The sequence below is a fragment of the Nelumbo nucifera genome, chromosome 2 (genome assembly GCF_055504915.1).
Source record: "Nelumbo nucifera cultivar China Antique chromosome 2, China Antique-T2T, whole genome shotgun sequence".
In the NCBI taxonomy this organism is placed as follows: domain Eukaryota; kingdom Viridiplantae; phylum Streptophyta; class Magnoliopsida; order Proteales; family Nelumbonaceae; genus Nelumbo; species Nelumbo nucifera.
The window spans coordinates 6228560-6249077 of record NC_142650.1 but is presented as its reverse complement, the minus strand read 5'-3'; the positions used below and the strand labels follow the sequence as shown (position 1 = coordinate 6249077).

Sequence of the window (20518 nt, the reverse complement as noted above, 5' to 3'; positions counted from 1 at the left end):
TCATATCTGAGATCTATCTGCCTCACAACGCTTCCACAGTATTGGGAACATCTTCAGATGAAGACATCATCAGAAGTAATACTATCACCGAGAGATGCTCTCAATACACGACAAATTATTTTCAGTTATTGATTAAAAGGGGCGTGAGTGCTTTGGCAATGATACCTTTTCTTAAACCCCGTGTGGACAAGGATTTGAAGGTTTGAGTTTATGGGAATCTGGTTTGCTGAATTTTATTTCTATTTGAAAAATTGTTGACAAATTCTCCATACCCACCACATGATAAGATAACATATAAATAGAGAAAATGTTCTCAAATGTGGTTGTGATGTAATGGGTAAGTGTGAATAGGGCTCTTGCGGGTAAGAGATCTAAATTGGTGGGGAGATTTAGTTTTATCTCCCTTTAATATATGTGACAGACTGAGTGAGTCCTACTCCTACCAACCCAGACAATGTCAACTGTTTCCCGCATGGTCCTGTTTTCAACTCTTTTATCTTCAGCCGGCTCCTTTGTAAGCATCACAATTTTGGCTATCGTTCTTGGATGAAGAGTTGGTCAGTTTTTGTTTTTCGTTTGTTGGGGAGAGAAGTCATTTCTCATTTGCAATTTGCATGAAAACGTGCTTTAAGAGGAATCCAAGGGGATTCATGCTAGCTGAGAGGAGGGAGTTAAACAGGTTGGTAACCACCTGCTTTCTGAAGCACTTACCTTTCATTTTACACACCACACCGAGAGCTGACAACTGGATAGAAGGAGCTCATTCCATGATACCTCTGAAGTACACCAAAGCTTTTGATTGATCAAATTCCAACTACAGTTTCAATGAAAGAGGTGGGCTTAAGCAAGGTTCAAAATTTCGATACGGACATATTGTATTGTATCTTTTGGGTCCCGATACGCCTGTTTTCAGGTGTTTCGCGACCCTACTCTTTTTCAATGGAAAAAACATGTTTTTAACTCCCCAAAAACTAAATTTTGAAAAACCTTGGGCTTAAGTTTTCTCAAACTGCACCGTGATGTGGAAACTTTAGGGCTATCAATGGTCCAGATTGACTCATCGGTTCTGACCCTCTTGTATATATAGGATCGATCTGGGTCTGCATTTTGAATCCCGACTAATGATAGGGTCAGGGACTCGATTAATTTTACCTGTTCCAACTGAACCTTTTTTTTGTATTAACCGAATTATATGTACATATAATTTATATATTTTTCATGTCTTACCATTAATAACTTTGTATATAAGATGTCTAAATGTCTGAAAAGAGAGAGCCAGAGAATGTGCAGGTTTATTGTCAATTTACCCGCCTAAAGGCCTGTCCTGTCCGATTAGTAATAGCCTTACAGGATTGGTTCTATTCATTCTGTTACTTCAGACTTTATATGGTCTGTGTACTGCAGTGGCACTGGGTCTCTGTCTATTTTATCCACTTAGGACGGGATCTACCCTGACCCAGACCACAGCCAACCCATTGACAGACCTTGGAAACTCTGATCCTGAACCTATTACTTATTATGCAATCTGTTGTACTTGTCCTCACTCCTCAAGCCTAACCTTGTAATTAATGAAGGGTTGGTCATTATGCAACACTAGTAGAGGATCATTTTCTATTTTACCTCCCCTTTAGTTTTACCTGTTTCTAATTCGGTTGCTGACTTGGGGAATGAATAGCAGATGACTAGCTGCATGACAGTGATCACATGTTATTAACCATTCAAAGGAGAAACCAAAGAGAAAAGATGAATAGGAAACTCTAGCTTTGCAGATAAATGGACTACGAAGGTCGCCAATCAATTGGATAGCTAAAGTACAATTACAAGCAGTGTTTTTTAAAAACCAAACCATCCATCACCAACCTAGAAAGCTAGGCGGGTAGTAGGTTTCAACAGGGCTGCTTCAAAACTGTCAAAACCCAGAATCACTGGTTCAACTGACTGGGTCAATGACAGCTTGAAAACACTGATTAGAAGGACCACCACGAAGAAGGCAGTCAGCATCTTTACTTTTTCAATAAGGATTTCTGCTAGTTTTTCTTCACTTTTCTAACATAGTTTATGAAAGATAAAGAAAGAAAAGCTACAAGAGCTTGAGTTTTATGAACAAAAGAACAAGTGTTTTATTCCACACTGACATATTTTTGTCACATAGTCATTTTCGATTCAAGAGGTAAATCCATACACATCAAGTCATCAACTACATTAGTCTACATTATATTTACCTTATACATCACAGGATATGAATTTCAATTTAGGCAATATAAAAGGCCCAAGTACCGTCACAAACACACGAGAAAAAAATCATAAAAAATCACTTGTTGCTCTTGTAGAGGTGCAAGTCTGATTATAGATGGCATGACAGGCTATAATCATGCATGACACGCAAACAGTGAACCCCACAAATTCAACTAGACAGAATGATCACAACAACCATTTGATCTGCAATTCTGACTTCGCCAATTGGATTCTGATAGCCCTTGCATACAAAGCTTACCATATAGGACTTGTTGTAAGAAGGGTGGCTATTTCTTGTTTGTGTGCCCCCATTTCTCTATTTGTATTCGAAGACCATTTTTACCGTCTATAAAACAAAGTCTACCAGACTTACCATATTGCATACTCTGGATTGAAGGCTAAGGCCTCTCTGTATATCATCTCCTTCATTTGCTCTTCCACTAGGGCTTGTTTCTCAAACTCAAAGGAGAATGGCTCTGGGCAAACGGGCTCATCAGCTATATCATGCAATCTTTCAAGGTAAGGATGAGCTAGCGCTTCTTCAACTGCAGAGTAAACCAATTTGGCATTCAGATACTTGAAATATAATAAGCAAGAATGCAACAAGAAAATTAAAATATCAACCCTCTGTATCTTCGCTTGGGGACTGGGGTGTAATAGTGTACAATACTATCCTACTTCCATCTGTAAGTCTTATATTGGTGTCATTTGCTTACAACCCAGGGAGACAATAGCATATCAAGATGACATGTAGGTCTTCTCGTGGCATAAAGAGAACCGGACATGTTTGTCCACTGGATATTATTGGATAATTTCCTCTCCGCAATACCATTTTGAGATGGATAGTGGAGACTATTGGAACAAGAGAACCATTTAGAAATAATGTGCACAACCATAATTGTGTAGCTGTTTTAATCAACAAGCTTGATTCAAAACAACATATTATAGTTCTCTACTTCTTGCTACTTCACTAGGTAAGTGCATCAGTGACCATTTGATAATAACCTCGCACCCCATCTGGAGAATAATAAGTTGGACAGGAAGCTTGTAAAGGTGTAAAGGTCATTTAATGGCTTGTACTGCCACCCTATTCATATGCAAAAAGAGCACTAAATTTTAAAATTTACCTTAAATGACAAAACAAAGTCATACTTTGAACAATATCCAGACAGAACTGAACAACCAGAGTTTTATTAGAAAGACGAGCATAATGTATATAAAGTTGTTTTATCTATGAAATTCCCATAATGTGCAAAAAAATGAGGTTGCAAGCACCAACTAGCTTGAAAGAAGGAAAGAAAGTTACCAGTAATTCTTTTGGTGGGGTCGAATGTCAACATTCTCTCAATGAGATCAATTGCAGCTGGATGAACATGTGGGAACACATGGGCAAATGACTGCCGAGGATGTAGAGGGAGTTGTCTGATGTACCTTTTTGCATCTTCATTCTTAACAAACCCAAGCTCTGCTTCAGCGGGTGTGCCAAGAAGCTGAAAAGTATATAACCATGAGTAAGCACTCATTCATTGACTATCACTGCTCACAACATACAATGCAACTTCATCCTAATACTGAATAAAGCATTAAATCATAAAATAACCACGTAAGTGAACCACAGTTTTCTTTATCATTATTTCCATTTGGTTTCTTAACTCATATGAGATTTCTAATCCAAGAGATAAAATTCTAATGTGCAGAGACCTGGGATCCAGTTCTGCCATCAGCTAGGTTGGGGGTCTAGGGGTTTGGGGGGAGTTAGGCTTCGGTAAGTGCAACACCTGTTCGAACAGCCTTTACAGCCTTGCATTGGGAATATCTCCATACTTATGTGCTTTATTTCATGGGGAGATATTCCCAATGTAAGGTTGCAAGAGGCTGTTCGAACAGTGTCGGCACGGGATTGCACTGACCGAAGCCGAATTCGTTTGGGGGAGGGCTACCCCCTGTTGTGTAGCTCACTAACCCCCCCGCCCCCCCAAAAAAAAAATAAAATAAAAGGTGTTATGTACATCAAGTGCATATACTTTGCTCATAACCCTGAAGTAAAATTGATATATTGGTTACAAGGAATTCTAACTCCTAAGTACTAACTTGCGTTTGCTTTTCAATAGTTCAAAAGTAAAGGCCAGAAATATTTCACTTTGGTAGTAGATGATCAGACCCCCCAAATTGTAAGTAATGTTCAAAACCATCATCTTACCTCTGTCAATAGACGCATCTGATGCACATGATCTCTACCAGGAAATAATGGTTTCCTATTCATGAGCTCCATAAATATGCAGCCCACTGACCACACATCAATTGCAGCAGTGTAGTCTGAGGAGTTCAACAATAGTTCCGGTGCCCTGTACCATCTGGTGACAACATATTCTGTCATAAACTCATTCTCTGAAGTTGGTCGAGCTAGCCCAAAATCACATATCTTCAGGTCACAATTTGCATTAAGCAAGAGGTTGCTGGGTTTCAAATCTCTATGAATAACATTGGCAGAATGTATGTACTTCATCCCACGCAGGATCTGGTACAAGAAATACTGGAAAGCAGGACAATTATTGGGACAATATTAGTTTTAAACCATCTCGATTTGTATATGAGAGGATTGAATGATCAGACCAAGAATGCATGGCCAAAGAAATTTACCTGACAGTGCTCCTCTGACAATTCTTGGTTTGAACGAATTATTTGGTGAAGATCAGTGTCCATAAGTTCAGTAGCAATATAGACATCACAAAATGCTCTTGGTATAGGTGGTGGAATTACATCTTTTATGGCGATAACCTGTTTCACATACAACAGATCCAACTAGGATGAGACCTGACAACAACAACTTCACTGCTATAACTACTAAATTATAATGAAAACAAGTATCAATATCAATTATTTTTTCTTGGTAAAGAATATATATGACTTCAGAAAATCATCATCATCATCCATTCCCTATTCCAACTATATGGGATCGGCTACATGAGTCCTGTTTCGCCACTCATTCTATTTAAAACCATACCAACTGTAAATTATTAGTGTACCCATGTCTTTTTTGATCTACCCTAGCTCTTCTAGTTCCTTCCACTTGTAACAAAGGAGCTGCTGGTGGTCTTCTATGCACGTGACCAAACCATTTTAACCTATTATCTCTCATTTTAGCTACAAGTTATTGGAGCTATTCCATATGACTTTCAGAAAATGAAATTCATAAATTCCTAACATCTAGATATGGATTAGAAAAAATAAACTAACGGCAAAAACTGACTTGTTAATGGAATAGATAAAAACCCTTTTTCTTTGTAACTGACATTTTAGACCAAGATCAGTATGTTATATGTTACAGTTACGATAAGATTTACATTGCGAATAAAAGAGGAGAAAGTACTATCCATTAGAAATCATAAGCTAGAAGGTTAAAAGATATTCAAAAAAAAAAAAAAGATACATTTGATGATATACATCTAACCACAAAAGTAAGAAAACATATTTTTGCCATTTCGAATTCGAGCAATCAAATGAAAAGAGTTGAAGGAAGTCTCTTTTTTTTTTGGTAATCAGAAATTTCATTAAGACAAAGCAAAAACACAACAGAGAAGATAACAAGAAAAGAAGAAGAACAAGACAGCTACGACAAGAAAGGGAACAAAGAGGAAAAAAACAAAGAAATAACGAGAACTAACAGACACCACCATTAAACAGAGTTGAAGTAAGTCAGCATACATTCTCGTGATCCAAATGTCGAAGAAGCTTAATCTCACGAAGTGTACGTTTGGCATCCATGTGATTGTCAAAAGCATTAGCTATCTTCTTGATGGCCACCATTTCGTTGGTCTCCGAATTCATTACCGAGCTAGAATCACACAACAGAGGAAGAGCCAATAAGAAGATGACTAAAAGTTCTCTGTAGTTCGGACAAAAAAGTCAAAACCTACAAGCTACACAAATAACAGATTTTTTTTGGGGGGGGAGGGGGGTGATTTTCTTTTCTGCTTTCCATATCAAAATATTCAAAAGATCGAATTCATCTTTATTGTTAGCCAAAAAGAAAAGAAGAGGAGAAAGTGATTACCAGACAATTCCGTAAGCGCCTCGTCCGATGGGCATTATCGGGGGACGATACTTGGACGTGATCTCAAACAGATTACCGAAGATGTTGTATTGGATGAAGCGGCCATCATGCGTCCGAATGGCCGGAAAATCCGAAGGGTTACCGGCGTTCATGTTCCGAGGGCCATTAGACATCCCCGAATCAGCAGCAGCAGCTCCTTGCATTTCTTGGGCGTCTCCTCTTCTTCTTCTTCTTCAACTACAATTCTTTGTTGGTCGTCGTGGTTTCTCTCTCTCTGATCTGTAGTTCCGATAAAGAATGATCAACCTCTTATGTAGTCTTATTATTATACGAAAAATATATAAACCGTTTTCTACGACTAGACAGAGGCTATGAGGAATTGAGGATGTACGATAACGCGCGGGACCGCGTGACAATAAGATGGAGAGCTAGAACACCAGCCGCCTTTGATCGGACGGCTGCTATTCACTTACTGATTAGTCAACGGCTTTTTTTTAAGTAGAAAAAAAAAATATTTGTTGTTTCTTGTGTTAAGTACAAAAAAAAATGTATGTGTATTGCATTAACATCACACAAGCAGGTTCCCATAAGAATCCAGGAACTGTTCCCACGGGCGAAGACAGGCAAAAAAAAGGCGGGATGGTAACCCTGCTTTCTACCTCTCTAGCTCTCTTAGTCATTGGAGTGTCCCCGTCGAATAAGCCACCCCGGGTTCTCTCATCCAGTTCTTGCAGGTAATTAGTTCCTGCCGTCTACAAAGATGAGCAGATCGTCTCCAGTTCGAGAGCAGCCGGGTTGCACTACACTAGGGAGCTCCACTTCAGCTTCTGAGTCACCAGCCACCTGGGAGCAGACGGGATGACGAGGTACTTAGCCAAAAAAAAAATGATACGTGACCGGAAACGGTTACATCAATTGGCGTCGTCTGTGGGAATACGCTACAAAAAGCTAAGTTTTCATTCTACAAAAGCTAAGTTCTCATCCTACAAAAAGCTAAGTTCTCATTCTGCAAAAGCTAAGTTCTCATCTTACAAAAAGCTAAGTCCTCTTCTCCTAGAAAATAAAACCTCATCAGTCCTCTTTGCGAGGTCCCCTCTACAAAGATGAGCTCTTCATGGCTTCCGCGGGAGTTGGCGGCCAACAGACTACATGGGCGCCCTTGCTGGTCGAGCCTTCCAAGGCTCCCGTGCGAGCTGGCGACCTAAAGTCAGTAGTGCTGCCCCTGTTAGTCGAGCTCCTAGCAGCTTCTTGTAGGAGTGGGTGACCGACACCACGAGGTTGATGTAGTGCAATCATAGCTCTAAGGCACCGACCTGGCGACCTGGCACAGGCGCGACCTGGCGACTTGCAGGACGTGCTCGCCGACGAATTAGGCATGCATATCCAAACACTCCCACGATCCTTGGAAATTGGCCCACGTGCCAAGCGATCTGGAGGGTGGTCAACGTGCATGGTGGTTACCTCCAGGAATCTCGAACCACTTAGACGACCTCACAGAGATCTCGGATATGGTGCGTGAAGCCCACGCCAAACAATGCCTGTATAAAAGCACCAACCTCAGAAGCAAGTAAGCAAGTTCTAGCTCTTAGACTGTGATTTTTAGCTCGCAATCTACTATGATAGTATTGACTTAAGCATCGGAGCGACCTCACCGAGTTAGCCACCCCGTGTCCTCTGACATTTAGTTCCTTGCAGGTCTCTAAAGAGCAACGAAGCTCATCAGGGCAGCCGACACCTAGTCAGCTCGACACCTCACAGGCAGCCGACACCTAGTCAGCTCGACACCTCACAGGCAGCCCGGCACCTCACAGGCAGTTCGGCACCTGGTCAGCTCGACACCTCACAGGCAGCCTAGCACCTGGTCAGCCCGGCACCTCACAGGCAGTTCGATACATGGTCAACTCGACACCTCACAGGCAGCCCGGCACCTGGTCAGCCCAACACCTCATAGGCAGCTCGACATCTGGTCAGCCCGACACCTCACAGGCAGCTCGACACCTGGTCAGCTCAACACCTCACAGGCAGCTCGACACTGCATAAGACCCAGTCACCTCTTCGGCATGGGCAAAGTTCAGGAGTGGACTATGAGTCGCTCCCAAAGCCTAAGGGCCACAATACTGCTCAAGACCCAATCGCCTCTTCAGCATGGGCAAAGTTCAGGAGTGGACTATGAGTTGCGCTCAAAGCCTAAGGGCTACAATACTGCTTAAGACTCAGTCGCCTCTTCGGCATGGGCAAAGTTCAAGAGTGGACTATGAGTCACTCCCAAAGCCTAAGGGCTACAATACTGCTTAAGACCCAGTCGCCTCTTCGGCATGGGCAAAGTTTAAGAATGGACTATAAGTCGCTCCTAGAACCTAGGGCTAAAGTATCGAACTGGCAAAGACCTTGGCACCACTTAAGACACAATCACCTCTTCGGCATGGGCAAAATCCAAGAGTGGACTGCGAGTCGCTCCCAGAGCCTAAGAAACTGAATCAGCGCTTACGAGCTCATCAAATTATGGGCCAAAATGAGAAATCTACTCCCTTCGCCGAGTTATCTTCAGCTCGGGAGTGGGGGGTAAATGATGAGGGCGGATTTGGCCCTCCAATGACATTGTGACACCTGACACCTCGTGACAACTAGGTGCAGCCTCGTGACAACCAGGTAGCTCGCCATAGGTAGCTCACCATCATGTAATCTAGCACCTTACAGGCAGCTCGGCACTTCACAGGCAGCTCGCTTCCTAGTCAAACTGACCACCGCATGACAACCCCGAGGAGCTCACCACCGTACCCCGCATTTTACGGGATTGTGACTTATAACGGCTATATTAGCTCACCCACTCCCCAATTCAGGCGGAGATGGGCAACCTTACCGGTTGGTGGCTTTATCCCCACCTAACACGAAAGCAGGTCCCATCACAGCAGGAATCCAGGAACTGCTCCACCAAACCCATGAGAACTCCAATATATAAAGACCTCACCCCCCAGGGGCGAAGGTAGGCAAAAAAAGAGAAGGATGGTAACCTCTGCTCTCTACCTCTCTACCTCTCTAGCTCTCAAAGCTTTTCAGCTCGCATCACAGTTTACTGACTTAGCCATCGAAGTGTCCCCGCCAGGTAAGCCACCCCGGATTCTCTGATCCAGTTCTTGCAGGCAACTAGTTCCCGCCGTCTACAAAGATGAGCATATCGTCTCCAGCTCGGGAGCAGCCGGATTGCACTACACTAGGGAGCTCCACTTCAGCCTTTGAGTCACCGGCCACCTGGGAGTAGACGGGATGATGAGGTACTTAGCAAAAAAAAAATGATATGTGACCGAAAACAGTTACATCAACATGTTTACAGATATTTTCGAGAATCCATTTTTTAATTATATATTATATTTAAATCTAAAATTTAAAATAAAAAAATAAGGAAAGGAGGGAAGAGTATTTAATTGGACCGTTGGATACCCACCTACTAAAACATGTTTTATGTATTTATTAAAATCCATCCTATACTTTAAGCATTATTTAACACACCCCTACAATCTTTAGCTGTTTTATTTAATCTACCTTCGGTCGGCAGCATTTGTATTTTAATTTTGGAATGGTCAAATGACATCTTAGAACGAGTGGAAAATGTAAAAGGGCATGTGTCCAATTCAATATGTGAAAACACAACTAACTTTTTGGGAAGCAAAACCTTTCCCCCACGTTATAACTTGGTGTGGAAAGGTGTGGATTACGTGTGTTATGAGAACTTTTAGGGGGCATTATTGGAATAAAAATCTGAACCTATGCCATTTCACATTTTTCATTTATTTAATAGATGATTGACCATTTGTGAACGGAAATACAAATGGTCCTTGATGTTGGATCGATTAGGTAAAATTAGGGTTGTCAACAGTCCGGATTAGGTAAAATTGGTTCGGGATAGGGTAGAATCATTCTGAATTATTAGAATTGAATCAGACTTAGTCGGTTCTATTATTTCAAAATCGGAATTGAGACAATCGGGTCTAATCTGATTGGACCTGATTAAACAAAAAAAATCCGGTTAGTAATTAAGAGTTAAGACCTATATTTCTTATAAGAATAAAATATTTTATTCAATAACCTATTATCACTAAATGTGATGAACCAGAAAATGGAAAGGGTTTTAGGTTTTAAACCTGCCTAAAATTACAATGTTAGATATGCAATATACTTAACGTGTAAAATAACAAAGTATGTAAAATATAATAATCGGGACAGAAAAAATCAAAACCGAAACCAATCCATCATAATGATTCATAGAACCAGAACCATTATAAACAGTTCGGGTCTATCAGGTAGACTCGACCCGTTGACAGTTCTAGGTAAAATAATTGCAAATTATAAGGGGTGCTTTAATAATACACAAAATATGAGGTAGGTTTTAGTAAATATGTAAAACTTTAGAGGTGTCTAAGTAAATGATTCATAAATACAAGAAAATATAAATTTTTATATATGCTGATAAATGGGAATACATAGTGCCTATTTAGGAGGATTGAGTTGAACATTAATAAGAATTTTGGGAACATTCTTAGGCTGCATTTGGCATTCCTTATTTTAAGGACTTATCTCATTTCTGCAGTTAAAATGCTCCTATAAATATTGAGTTTTTAACATAAAAACTAAGATAAATCCTTAAAATAAGGAGTGCCAAATGCAGCCTTAATTATGACAAGTTAACCCATTTAGTGTTCTATTTGTCTTTTTGCTCAAAAGAAATATTGAAGCTAACATGTTATGCCTAAGAAGTTTCTGCATAAGGGCCAAAGTTTTTTCACTTTGAGATGGTCCGGATAAGTTATCTAAAAGAGGCTAAAACAGACAACTCAAAATGACTGATTAACAGCCAATAGGCCCTCTGGGATTTTCACCAAACATAACTTAAAAGGTTGTTCATTCGGAAATCCATAAGCCATTGCATTTAATACAAGTGTGCTTCATTTTTTTATTTTTAGCTAAAAAAGTTGCATTGCCCATGGGAGGTGTTACTTAGGGAAGTGGGACTACCATTTTAGAGGCGTGGCCCATGGGGTACTCATTGAATTCCCCCTGATTTTATTTGACTTGAATGAAATTGAATTCCCCACAAGGTCATGGTCGGTCCCAAACCCTATCAATAAAGTAACAACTTGGGTTTCTTTTTCTATGATTTCTATCAAACTTGACTCTATTTCTACATCCAATTCAGCACCAATGGTCTGAAACTGGATTTCCCGTAATTTAACTTAAAAAAGAGATGAATTCTATATTTTGATTCTATTATTAATATGGGATTTTATGTGCTTAAATCCCAAAATTTTCGGCTTGGACCATATTTATTATTTACTTTGAAATTTGAAATTGTAGAGACAACTTATAAATTAAAGGGGGCGTTCATTTTTGGGATTTTGAATTTTATTGACCAAAAACTCATGAAAATTTTATTTATACGGATAAATGATACTTATCTCCCATGTAGATAATTTAGCTTTTCCATTTAAAAAAAAGTTATCAATACTTGAATGAAACAAAAGTATCCTTTTTGATAATAAAATTTTTTATAACTAAAATAATCATTATTTTATTTACACAAAAAAATAAAATAACATGAACAAATAACTAACTTATCAAAAATTGACTGAGCCTAAGTGAAGAATAATGTGAGTAATGCTTTAAACCCCGAAATCAATGCAAGGTGCAAAGGATCTCTCTATTTGATAAAGGTGTTCACTCTGTCAATAATCAATATTTGGCATCAAAGCCTATCCAACAAGGTCAAGGTCAAAGAAATGAAGTTAGCAAAGGAGTGGAGAATGTCAGGTAGGTGTTCCCTCTGTCAATAATCAATATTTGGCATCAAAGCTTATCCAACAAGGTCAAGGTCAAAGAAATGAAGTTAGCAAAGGAGTGGAGAATGTCAGGTAGGTGTTCACTCTGTCAATAATCAATATTTGGCATCAAAGCCTATCCAACAAGGTCAAGGTCAAAGAAATGAAGTTAGCAAAGGAGTGGAGAATGTCAGGTAGCATATGTCAGATTATGATTATAACTTTATCAGTCATCTATACTATACATCTTTTGACTACAATTTCATGGCCTCTTCCTTTCCAACTTCCAGCCACACACACAGAAATACTGAAAGACAAAGGGATGATGGTATTGGCAATCTGACACATCTTCTATTAGAGTTTCAGACCATCCACTCACGGTGGTGAAAGTTAAAAGTTAAAATGATATCATTGCCACTAGGCTGTCAATGGACCAGATAATGGTCCAATCCATCTGTTTCGGTATGAATCCATCATAGATGGATCAGGTCCAATTCAATCCAGATGAATATTTTGGATCAGGTCCATTGACACCCCTAATTGCCACCACCCAAACCATTGCATCATCTCACTTAGCTTCTTCATTCTTCAGTGACACCTTCAAAACGCCTTGAAGGGTCCACTCAACCAACTAGCCAATCAATTATTGTCTTCGAGTCCTTAGATCCAGCACTTTTGAACAATCTCTCTCCACAATATTTTCTTTCTTTTTTTTTCACTTAATCTCATCTGTCCATGAGGCATACATGTTTTAGTACTTCAAATACAAAAATCTACTAATATTTAGTTACAAATTCAAAATACCGTGCTCTTTATGGATTTTTTCTTAGGCTGCATTTGGAAGAGATGTAAAATGTCATTAGTGTAAAAATACACTTACAATGTTCTACACTGAACCGTATATATAATGACTGTTACATTTTGAAAATTGATGTAAAAAAATGTTAAAACTTTAAAAGTGATGAGGTTTTACATCTATTATCAACGTAAAACTATACTCCATCCAACTGCACGCAAAACTGAACCGAAGTATAGCTTTACATCAATAATAATTACACTCTTTTACCTTAAGGGATGAGAGATCCATCATATGGATGGCCGAACCCTGCAGGAAGGTAGGGCAAATTTTCAAAAATTTCTCTCTCTCCCATCTGGGAATCGCATTCCCTGTTTTAGAAAATCTACATTTTCAATGATCAATCTTGAATCAAGAACCGAACCAGATCTGAAACCAAAAGGTAGGAGAGAGAGATACCTGACACGAAGAAACAGTATCCTCCAATGAAGGTGTTCACACCCAAAGAAATCTCCAAAGACTTCTACCACTGAAAATGACATAGTGTAGGGTGGAATAAAATCAATAGTGTTATTCCCAAGAACCGAATCCTTCAGCAAGAATTCGATGGAGGCTGTGAGCACGACTTTAGGTTAGCCTTTCTCCAAATATTGATATCAAGAACGCTTCTTGATCACTCCTACAAGAATGGATATCAAACTGGCAATGGCGGCAAATAGAGGAGAATGCAGGGAGAAGATGGCACAGTCGCACTGTTGATGTCTTCTCTCTTTGTGATATGAGATCTGATCTCTAGGGTTGAATGTGTAGAATGGTTCGTCCCCTCCTCCTTTTATAGCCTTAAAGAGAGCTCATAATATCATTAGGAGTTTCCTAATCCAAATCTGTATTTGGATAAAGAGTTCTCTTTAAGAGATAAGGATAATGCCTTATCTTATCTACAGATTAGATCAGCCCTCATAATCTTATTAGGAGTTTCCAAATCCAAATCTGTATTTGGATATGGACTCTCTGAGAGGATAGGGATGACTCCCTATCCTATCTTCTAATTCAATCCCAGATCCACCCCTCTCTTTAACTAATCAAATTAGACCAGTTTGAATTGGGCTTTAGGCCCATTAAGTCCATGTGCTCACTTACCTTCCAAACTGCTGTCCAATTGGGTTTCCTTGTATGGCGTGGGACCCAAACATTGATCTACACATCAGCCACATGGGTTCAGCCTAGCATCTGTTACAAGGCCTGGCCAAATTCACTGTTATGGGCAGTGAACCCATGAGCCCATCACCATGGGCTCTTAATGGTTTCAACAGTTACACCAAGTGGTCCTTGGACCAAGCCACCTTATAAAAACCCAGGGACTGTGGGCAGATGCAAAATTAGCCCATCAGGTATTACCCTCAATGGTTTTACACTTAACATCTCAGCCCATAATGATCAAACACTGCCCGACAAGAGAGGACCTCTCCCTCGGCTGCAAGAAACAATGTTGCACTCTCTACTCACATGGATCCCGGGAATTAAAATCTTTTGCAAACATTTTGAAACCATATATATATATATATATGTGTGTGTGTGTGTGTGTGTGTGTGTGTGTGTCTGTATGTATGTATGTATGTATGTATGTATGTATGTATGTATGTATGTATGTATGTATGTATGTATGTATGTATGTATGTATGTATATCCGAATATAAATATATTTTGCAAAACAAATTCCAACGATTGAAATCGGCTGTCGGCAGTCTTGGTTTCCATCAGAGAGAGTGCATCCCCGATCATTACCTTTATCCGACAAAGGGGCTGATCCTGTCACTATGATCACCCACTCAGATGAATTCTCAGACTGCCTAACATACCCAGGTTTTGACCCCCTCTAAGGATCTCACTGATTGGCATATCAAAGACAGTCCAATCCGACACCTAGTGCAGTATCATAATCGAGTCTAGGGGTCAGGTGTAACTTTCTAGTTTTTCCCATCAGTCTCCAAGGTCGAGGGAAATACTGGAAATCTGGTCCGGTTCAGGGTTTCAAGTAAATCTACACTGCATGTACCTCGGGTCTCACCTAGGCAACTGAGACAACCTACCCCAACCAACTTGGCGGCACATCAATGTCAGCCTTGGTAGGATAAATCTCTCCAGACTTATCCAACGGCTGTGAACATTCTAAACTAACACGAGTCTCATATGTGTCCAGTTTAAGGGTATTACACAGAAACACATCATAATAACATGAATCAAATATGTACTTTATTCATTTACAATAAATGGCATAATGTACATCATTCTGATTGGAGCTAAGGGCATACATTGTCTAACACTAAGGGCATACACTGTCAAACACAAACGCATACAAAAGTGAACCGATATAAAAAATTTACATCACATCCAAATGCATCCTTAAAAATCTGAGAAAATACAATACATGCTCTAATGTTAAGAAATAATTATAGTCCAACTATAATGAGTTTTGAATATTTATTGTACATTAAATCAAAATTTCAACCAATTGTGTCAAAATGGCACATGATCTATTTACTTTTTATTAGTTCATGTACCATAAGATCTATTTTCACGTTTTAGAAGGTGTAATTACTATTCAAGACTTTAACAATATTAAATATTCACTGATCATGTGTCACTTTATCACCGGTTCAAGTTTTTAGTTTCACGTAGATTTTGCTATAATTACAATGTAAATCTATAGATAAATTAACATATACATGGATCCATTGAAAACTTAACTTTCTTGTTGTTTGTAATTTCTAGAAGTAAAGGTAAATAAAAAGTAATTATTTTAACAAAAACTTAAAACAAAATTGCAAATTTTCATACTTGCATGTGATTTGTGTCTTGAATTAATTGATATTTTATAATTACTTCTCATGGATGAAGGATCTAAAATGTCTTTTAAGTTAAGAGTACATATTCTTTATTTAACTATGACTTAATGATTTGATATAATACAAAAACAGTATTAAGTATTTTTAGTAGATTGGTGCTCAAACACAAGTTGATTGCATTTCTTCATAAAAACCAATAAAATATCTATTTTTTGTGAAGTTGGTAGTGTTGTCAATGCATTTTTGACATTTATTTTAGTTTTCATAATGTATCGAGTGGTATTTCAATTCTTTCCCCTATATCCATGCATATCCTACTATGCATTTTTGACATTTATTTTTGTTGGGTTTGAATATCCCCCTCTCAAATTTTGGATCAGTTCAGAGCATATAATATGGTTTTGTTAAAAATCGGATCTGATTCAAATATAAGTATTGACTGTATCTATATTTTTTATGAGGGCCATCAATGAAATTGTGACACGTGGCACCTCCTGACAATTAGGCAAACACCCAGGCAATAACTTACCAAGTTGGTGTCCCCCCCGGGCACCGGTCTGGCTGGCCTGGCGTGACCTGCACGCGGCCTGGCGCGGTCCGTGCGGCCTGCGCGCAACCTGGCCGGACCAGCCTGCCACAGGCGCCGACCTGGCAACCTGGCCCGGACACCGACCCGCCGACTGACACAGACGTCAACCTGACAACCTGGCCCGGACCGACCCGCCGACTGACACAGGCGCCGACCTGACAACCTGGCCCAGGCGCCGACCTGGCCGCCTGACACAAGCGCCAGCCTGACAACCTCGAGGAGTTCATCACCATACCCCGGTTCTGACGGGATATGACATCTTACCGTTTGAAGGCTTTTCACCCACCTAACCCGCGAGGGCACCACTATATAAGGACTCCGACCCCCAAAGCCCAAGAAAAAGGGAGAAAAGGATGGTAACCCCCGCTCTCTAGCTCTCTCATTTCTCTCCAAGCCCTTTGTAATCAGAATGCTAACTTAGGCATCGGAGAGTCCCCGCCGGGAAAATACCCTCGGGTCCTCTGATTCAGTTCTCGCAGGTCCCTCAGCTCCCGCCGCCTACAAAGGAGAGAAAATCACCTCACGCGGAGAGTAGTCGGGTTGCGTTGCACCAGGGAGCTCCACCATCCTCTGAGTTGCAAGCCGCCTAGGAGCAAGTCAAGTGACGAGTCCACCAGGCAGTTCGCCCCCAGGCAGTTCGCCACCAAGGAGTTCGCCACCAAGGAGTTCGCCACCAGGCAGTTCGCCACCAGGCAGTTCGCCACCAGGGAGTTCGCCACCAGGCAGCTCGCCACCAGGCAGTTCGCCACCAGGCAGTTCGCCACCAGGGAGTTCGCCACCAAGCAGTTTGCCACCAGGCAATTCGCACCAGGGAATTCGCCACCAGGCAGTTCACCCCCAGGCAATTCGCCACCAGGGAGTTCGCCACCAGGCAATTCACCACCAGGCAGTTCGCCACCAAGCAGTTCGCCACCAGGGAGTTCACCACCAGGCAGTTCGCCACCAGGCAGTTCGCCCCTAGGCAGTTCGCCACCAGGCAGTTCGCCACCAGGCAGTTCGCCCCCAGGCAGTTCGCCCCCAGGCAGTTTGCCACCAGGGAGTTCGCCACCAAGCAGTTCGCCCCCAGGCAGTTCACCACCAGGGAGTTCGCCACCAGGCAGTTCGCCCCCAGGCAATTCGCCAGCAGGGAGCACCACTAGGCAGTTCGCCACCAGGCAGTTCGTCACCAAGTAGCTCTCCACCAGGGAGCTCGCCACCGAGCAGTTCGCCACTAAGCAGTTCGTCACCAAGCAGTTCTCCCCTAGGGAGTTCGTCACCAAGTAGCTCATCACCAAGGCACGTCACCACCGGGTCAAACATTGAGGTACTTAGCCAAAAAAATTTATACATCACAAAAATGGTACGTGACCAAAAACGGTTACATCAATTTTAAACCTTGCAAATGAGCAATTGATCTATATCATTGCTAGCACAAACCACCTCCTCCCATTTCTCATTTTGGTTATTTATTTTTAAATTAATTTATTAAAATATAAGTATATCAACCCGTTTAGATCTTAATTTTCTCAAATAAAACATACCAGTACTCTCTAATAAAATCATTCTTAAAATCTTCTCTCTCCCCTAGCCAAAGTCAACCTAAGACTAACCCTAAACATGAACCTTGGCCCGAAACCAAATCAATTTCAAAACCCAAACCTAATCAAATAAAATATATCAATACAATAACTCGCGTTCTACATAAAGTATGTGTTTGCTTCCGTTTATATTTTTTCATTTAGCGTTTATACTTTATTTGCTTGCAAAATCAAGAAAGGTAATAATTACAATCATTTATGATAAGTAGGCGCCACTAGGCTCCACATCAATGTACCAGTGAAAAAATGCCAAACCGTTTGTGGAAGCTTTAAAAAATAGCTTCCTCAAACGGAGGCATGTACAATCAAAATCATTTTTTTCCATTCTCGATGCATACGAAAGAGTAAGAGAGGGGAACTGTTAAAGTGGCAGAGCTTATTGAATAAATGCCCACGGAACCAAACACCTTAAAAAGTCGTTTAGCTCACCCTCTACATAAAAGTCATTTGGCCCATCACATCAATTTTATGAAGGCATTATGTGACAATTGAACTACTTATTGCTTTTTGCCTTTAGGCTGTGTTTGGTCGCAATACAATTTTATTTGCACTAATACAAATGCATGGGAGTGCAAATGTAAAAAAATGCCAATTCTCGTTTAATTTTGTTTTAGATTTTACTCTATTCTGCTTCATATCTTAATTTACATTATTTGTACTGCAATCAAACAAATAAGTTAAAATTTAAAACAAAAATACGTTAGAATTTACATTTAAATAATTTGTGATGTCATAATTTTGCATCAGTACAAATTTATTTGCATTGCAACCAAAAACAGCCTTAGCGTTTAAACCATGGACTGATTTTGGGAACCCAAATCTACTGCTGTATAAAAGGCTATATAACCAATTACAAGTGAATAAATAAGTGTTTTGTATACAAAGCATGGATTCCATGTATACTGAACACGCCAGTCCCCAGTCATGATTGGTTGGTTACATACGATTTTATTCTGCCTTACGTCTTAGTTTTGCATCAATACAAATAAATTTATACTGCAACCAAACACAGCCTAACTGCCATTTGAGAATTCACTTGGGTGTATTATTGAAAACATCTCCCAATGATGTTTTTCTTCGTTTGTTTTTCTTTATATAGATAATTATATTTTTCCTTTTATATAGATAATTATATTTTTCCTTAATAGATGCAGATTTGAATCGATGTTTGTAAGATCCAATTGAAACTTTAGATCGGATTGGATCTATTATTTGTATTATCAGATCTTCCAATATAACCCCAATTCAAATCCAATCGAATCCATTTGCATCCTTATGATTGAAAAACTCATGTATATTGATTATTGCTAACTGATAAACAACCCACCAAGACCTACTTACGAACCAAAGCAAAGACGGTCCAATCCAATCCGAGACCAAGAACATTGTTGAAACTGTCATTCCTGGTTCCTATATATAGTCAGCATTCAGTATTTAGAATAATCAAGAAGGATGTTTGCTTTGTCGATCTCCCTGGATGAAATCTGCTCTTTCTTTAGGGGGAACCTAAGGTAGCATGCAGTGGACAAAACAATTGACTTTGGGTGTGATAGGATTTTTGGGTGGGCAAGACATAGGCCCATCAAGCTGCTTTTCTACCTAGTCGATTAGCTTTTGGCAAAAGCACTAATCTGAATGTGCAAAGGGGCATACATGTCATAACACTTATTCTTTACAACGGACCACCGTCCGTGAGGCATACGACGTACCTGAGGCTTATTAGTGTACTTGTGTAGAGGGCTTATATGCCATGCCCACAAATTGGACGGGCTACATTGAAACAGAGGAAAGGCTTGGAAAGCAAAAAGCTTAACCCAGGTCCACCGACATCCACTCACGGCATACCAACCCCACATCTAACTCCTCCCTAACCCAGACAGGTCCACCGATCAAATTTTCACTATTATATCTTTTGGGCCTGCATATCTAACCAAGCCCAGAGTAACATAACACATTAATGGGCCAAAAATTAGAACCAAGCCCGTATGACCTCCCTTACTCCGAAACTTAGGTTTCGAAGGGCTCCAAAACTAAGGCTATGTTTGGTATACTTTTATTTTTCTACTTTTAATAGTACAAAAGTATAAAGTACAAATACATTTTGTACTTTGGTATTTTTGCTTTGAAAACAGTTTGGGTAAAAGATTTTGAAAAGCATGCTTTCCAAAACAGAAATACCATTTTTGCATGTTTACCACCACTGGAATCACTGTTGTTGACTTCTTTGTTTCCTAAACTATTCATGAAGCTTTATAGAACGTTTTTATAGCTTGTTTACTGTAATATTATATATAGCATTATACTTGTACAAAACCATTTTGTTTCCTAAACCAAGGGATGGTGGGACGTAGATGGGCGACGATGAAACAAGGACCTACAGCAGCAAAGAGGTTAGAGCTTGAAAACGATAAGCGAATGGGGGAATCTCAATCAAGGGGTTTTACCTGAAGGGTGGTCACTATACCTATTAATGGGCCAAGTAGCCTGAAAACCCAACCCGGCCCGACCCATTATAAGTCGGGCTTGGTCACAATTTTAGGCTAGCGGACTTAGCCTCGGGCCTAAAGAACCGGGCCCGACTTTTTTGGGGCCGAGCTCGGGCTTTCTCAAA

General features: G+C 40.2%; 1 protein-coding gene across 1 annotated transcript; it reads right to left on the bottom strand.

Annotated features, from left to right (window-relative positions):
• Positions 1–2095: 2095 nt before the first annotated feature.
• Positions 2096–6680, bottom strand: LOC104594741 (mitogen-activated protein kinase 3-like). The gene is made up of 6 exons (XM_010255194.3): positions 6290–6680; positions 5941–6070; positions 4876–5013; positions 4436–4768; positions 3542–3725; positions 2096–2780 (listed from the first exon to the last, which is right to left on the bottom strand). Exons 1-6 carry the CDS (start codon positions 6490–6492, stop codon positions 2605–2607), a joined length of 1164 nt encoding a protein of 387 aa, XP_010253496.1. The 5' UTR covers positions 6493–6680; the 3' UTR covers positions 2096–2604.
• Positions 6681–20518: the final 13838 nt, after the last annotated feature.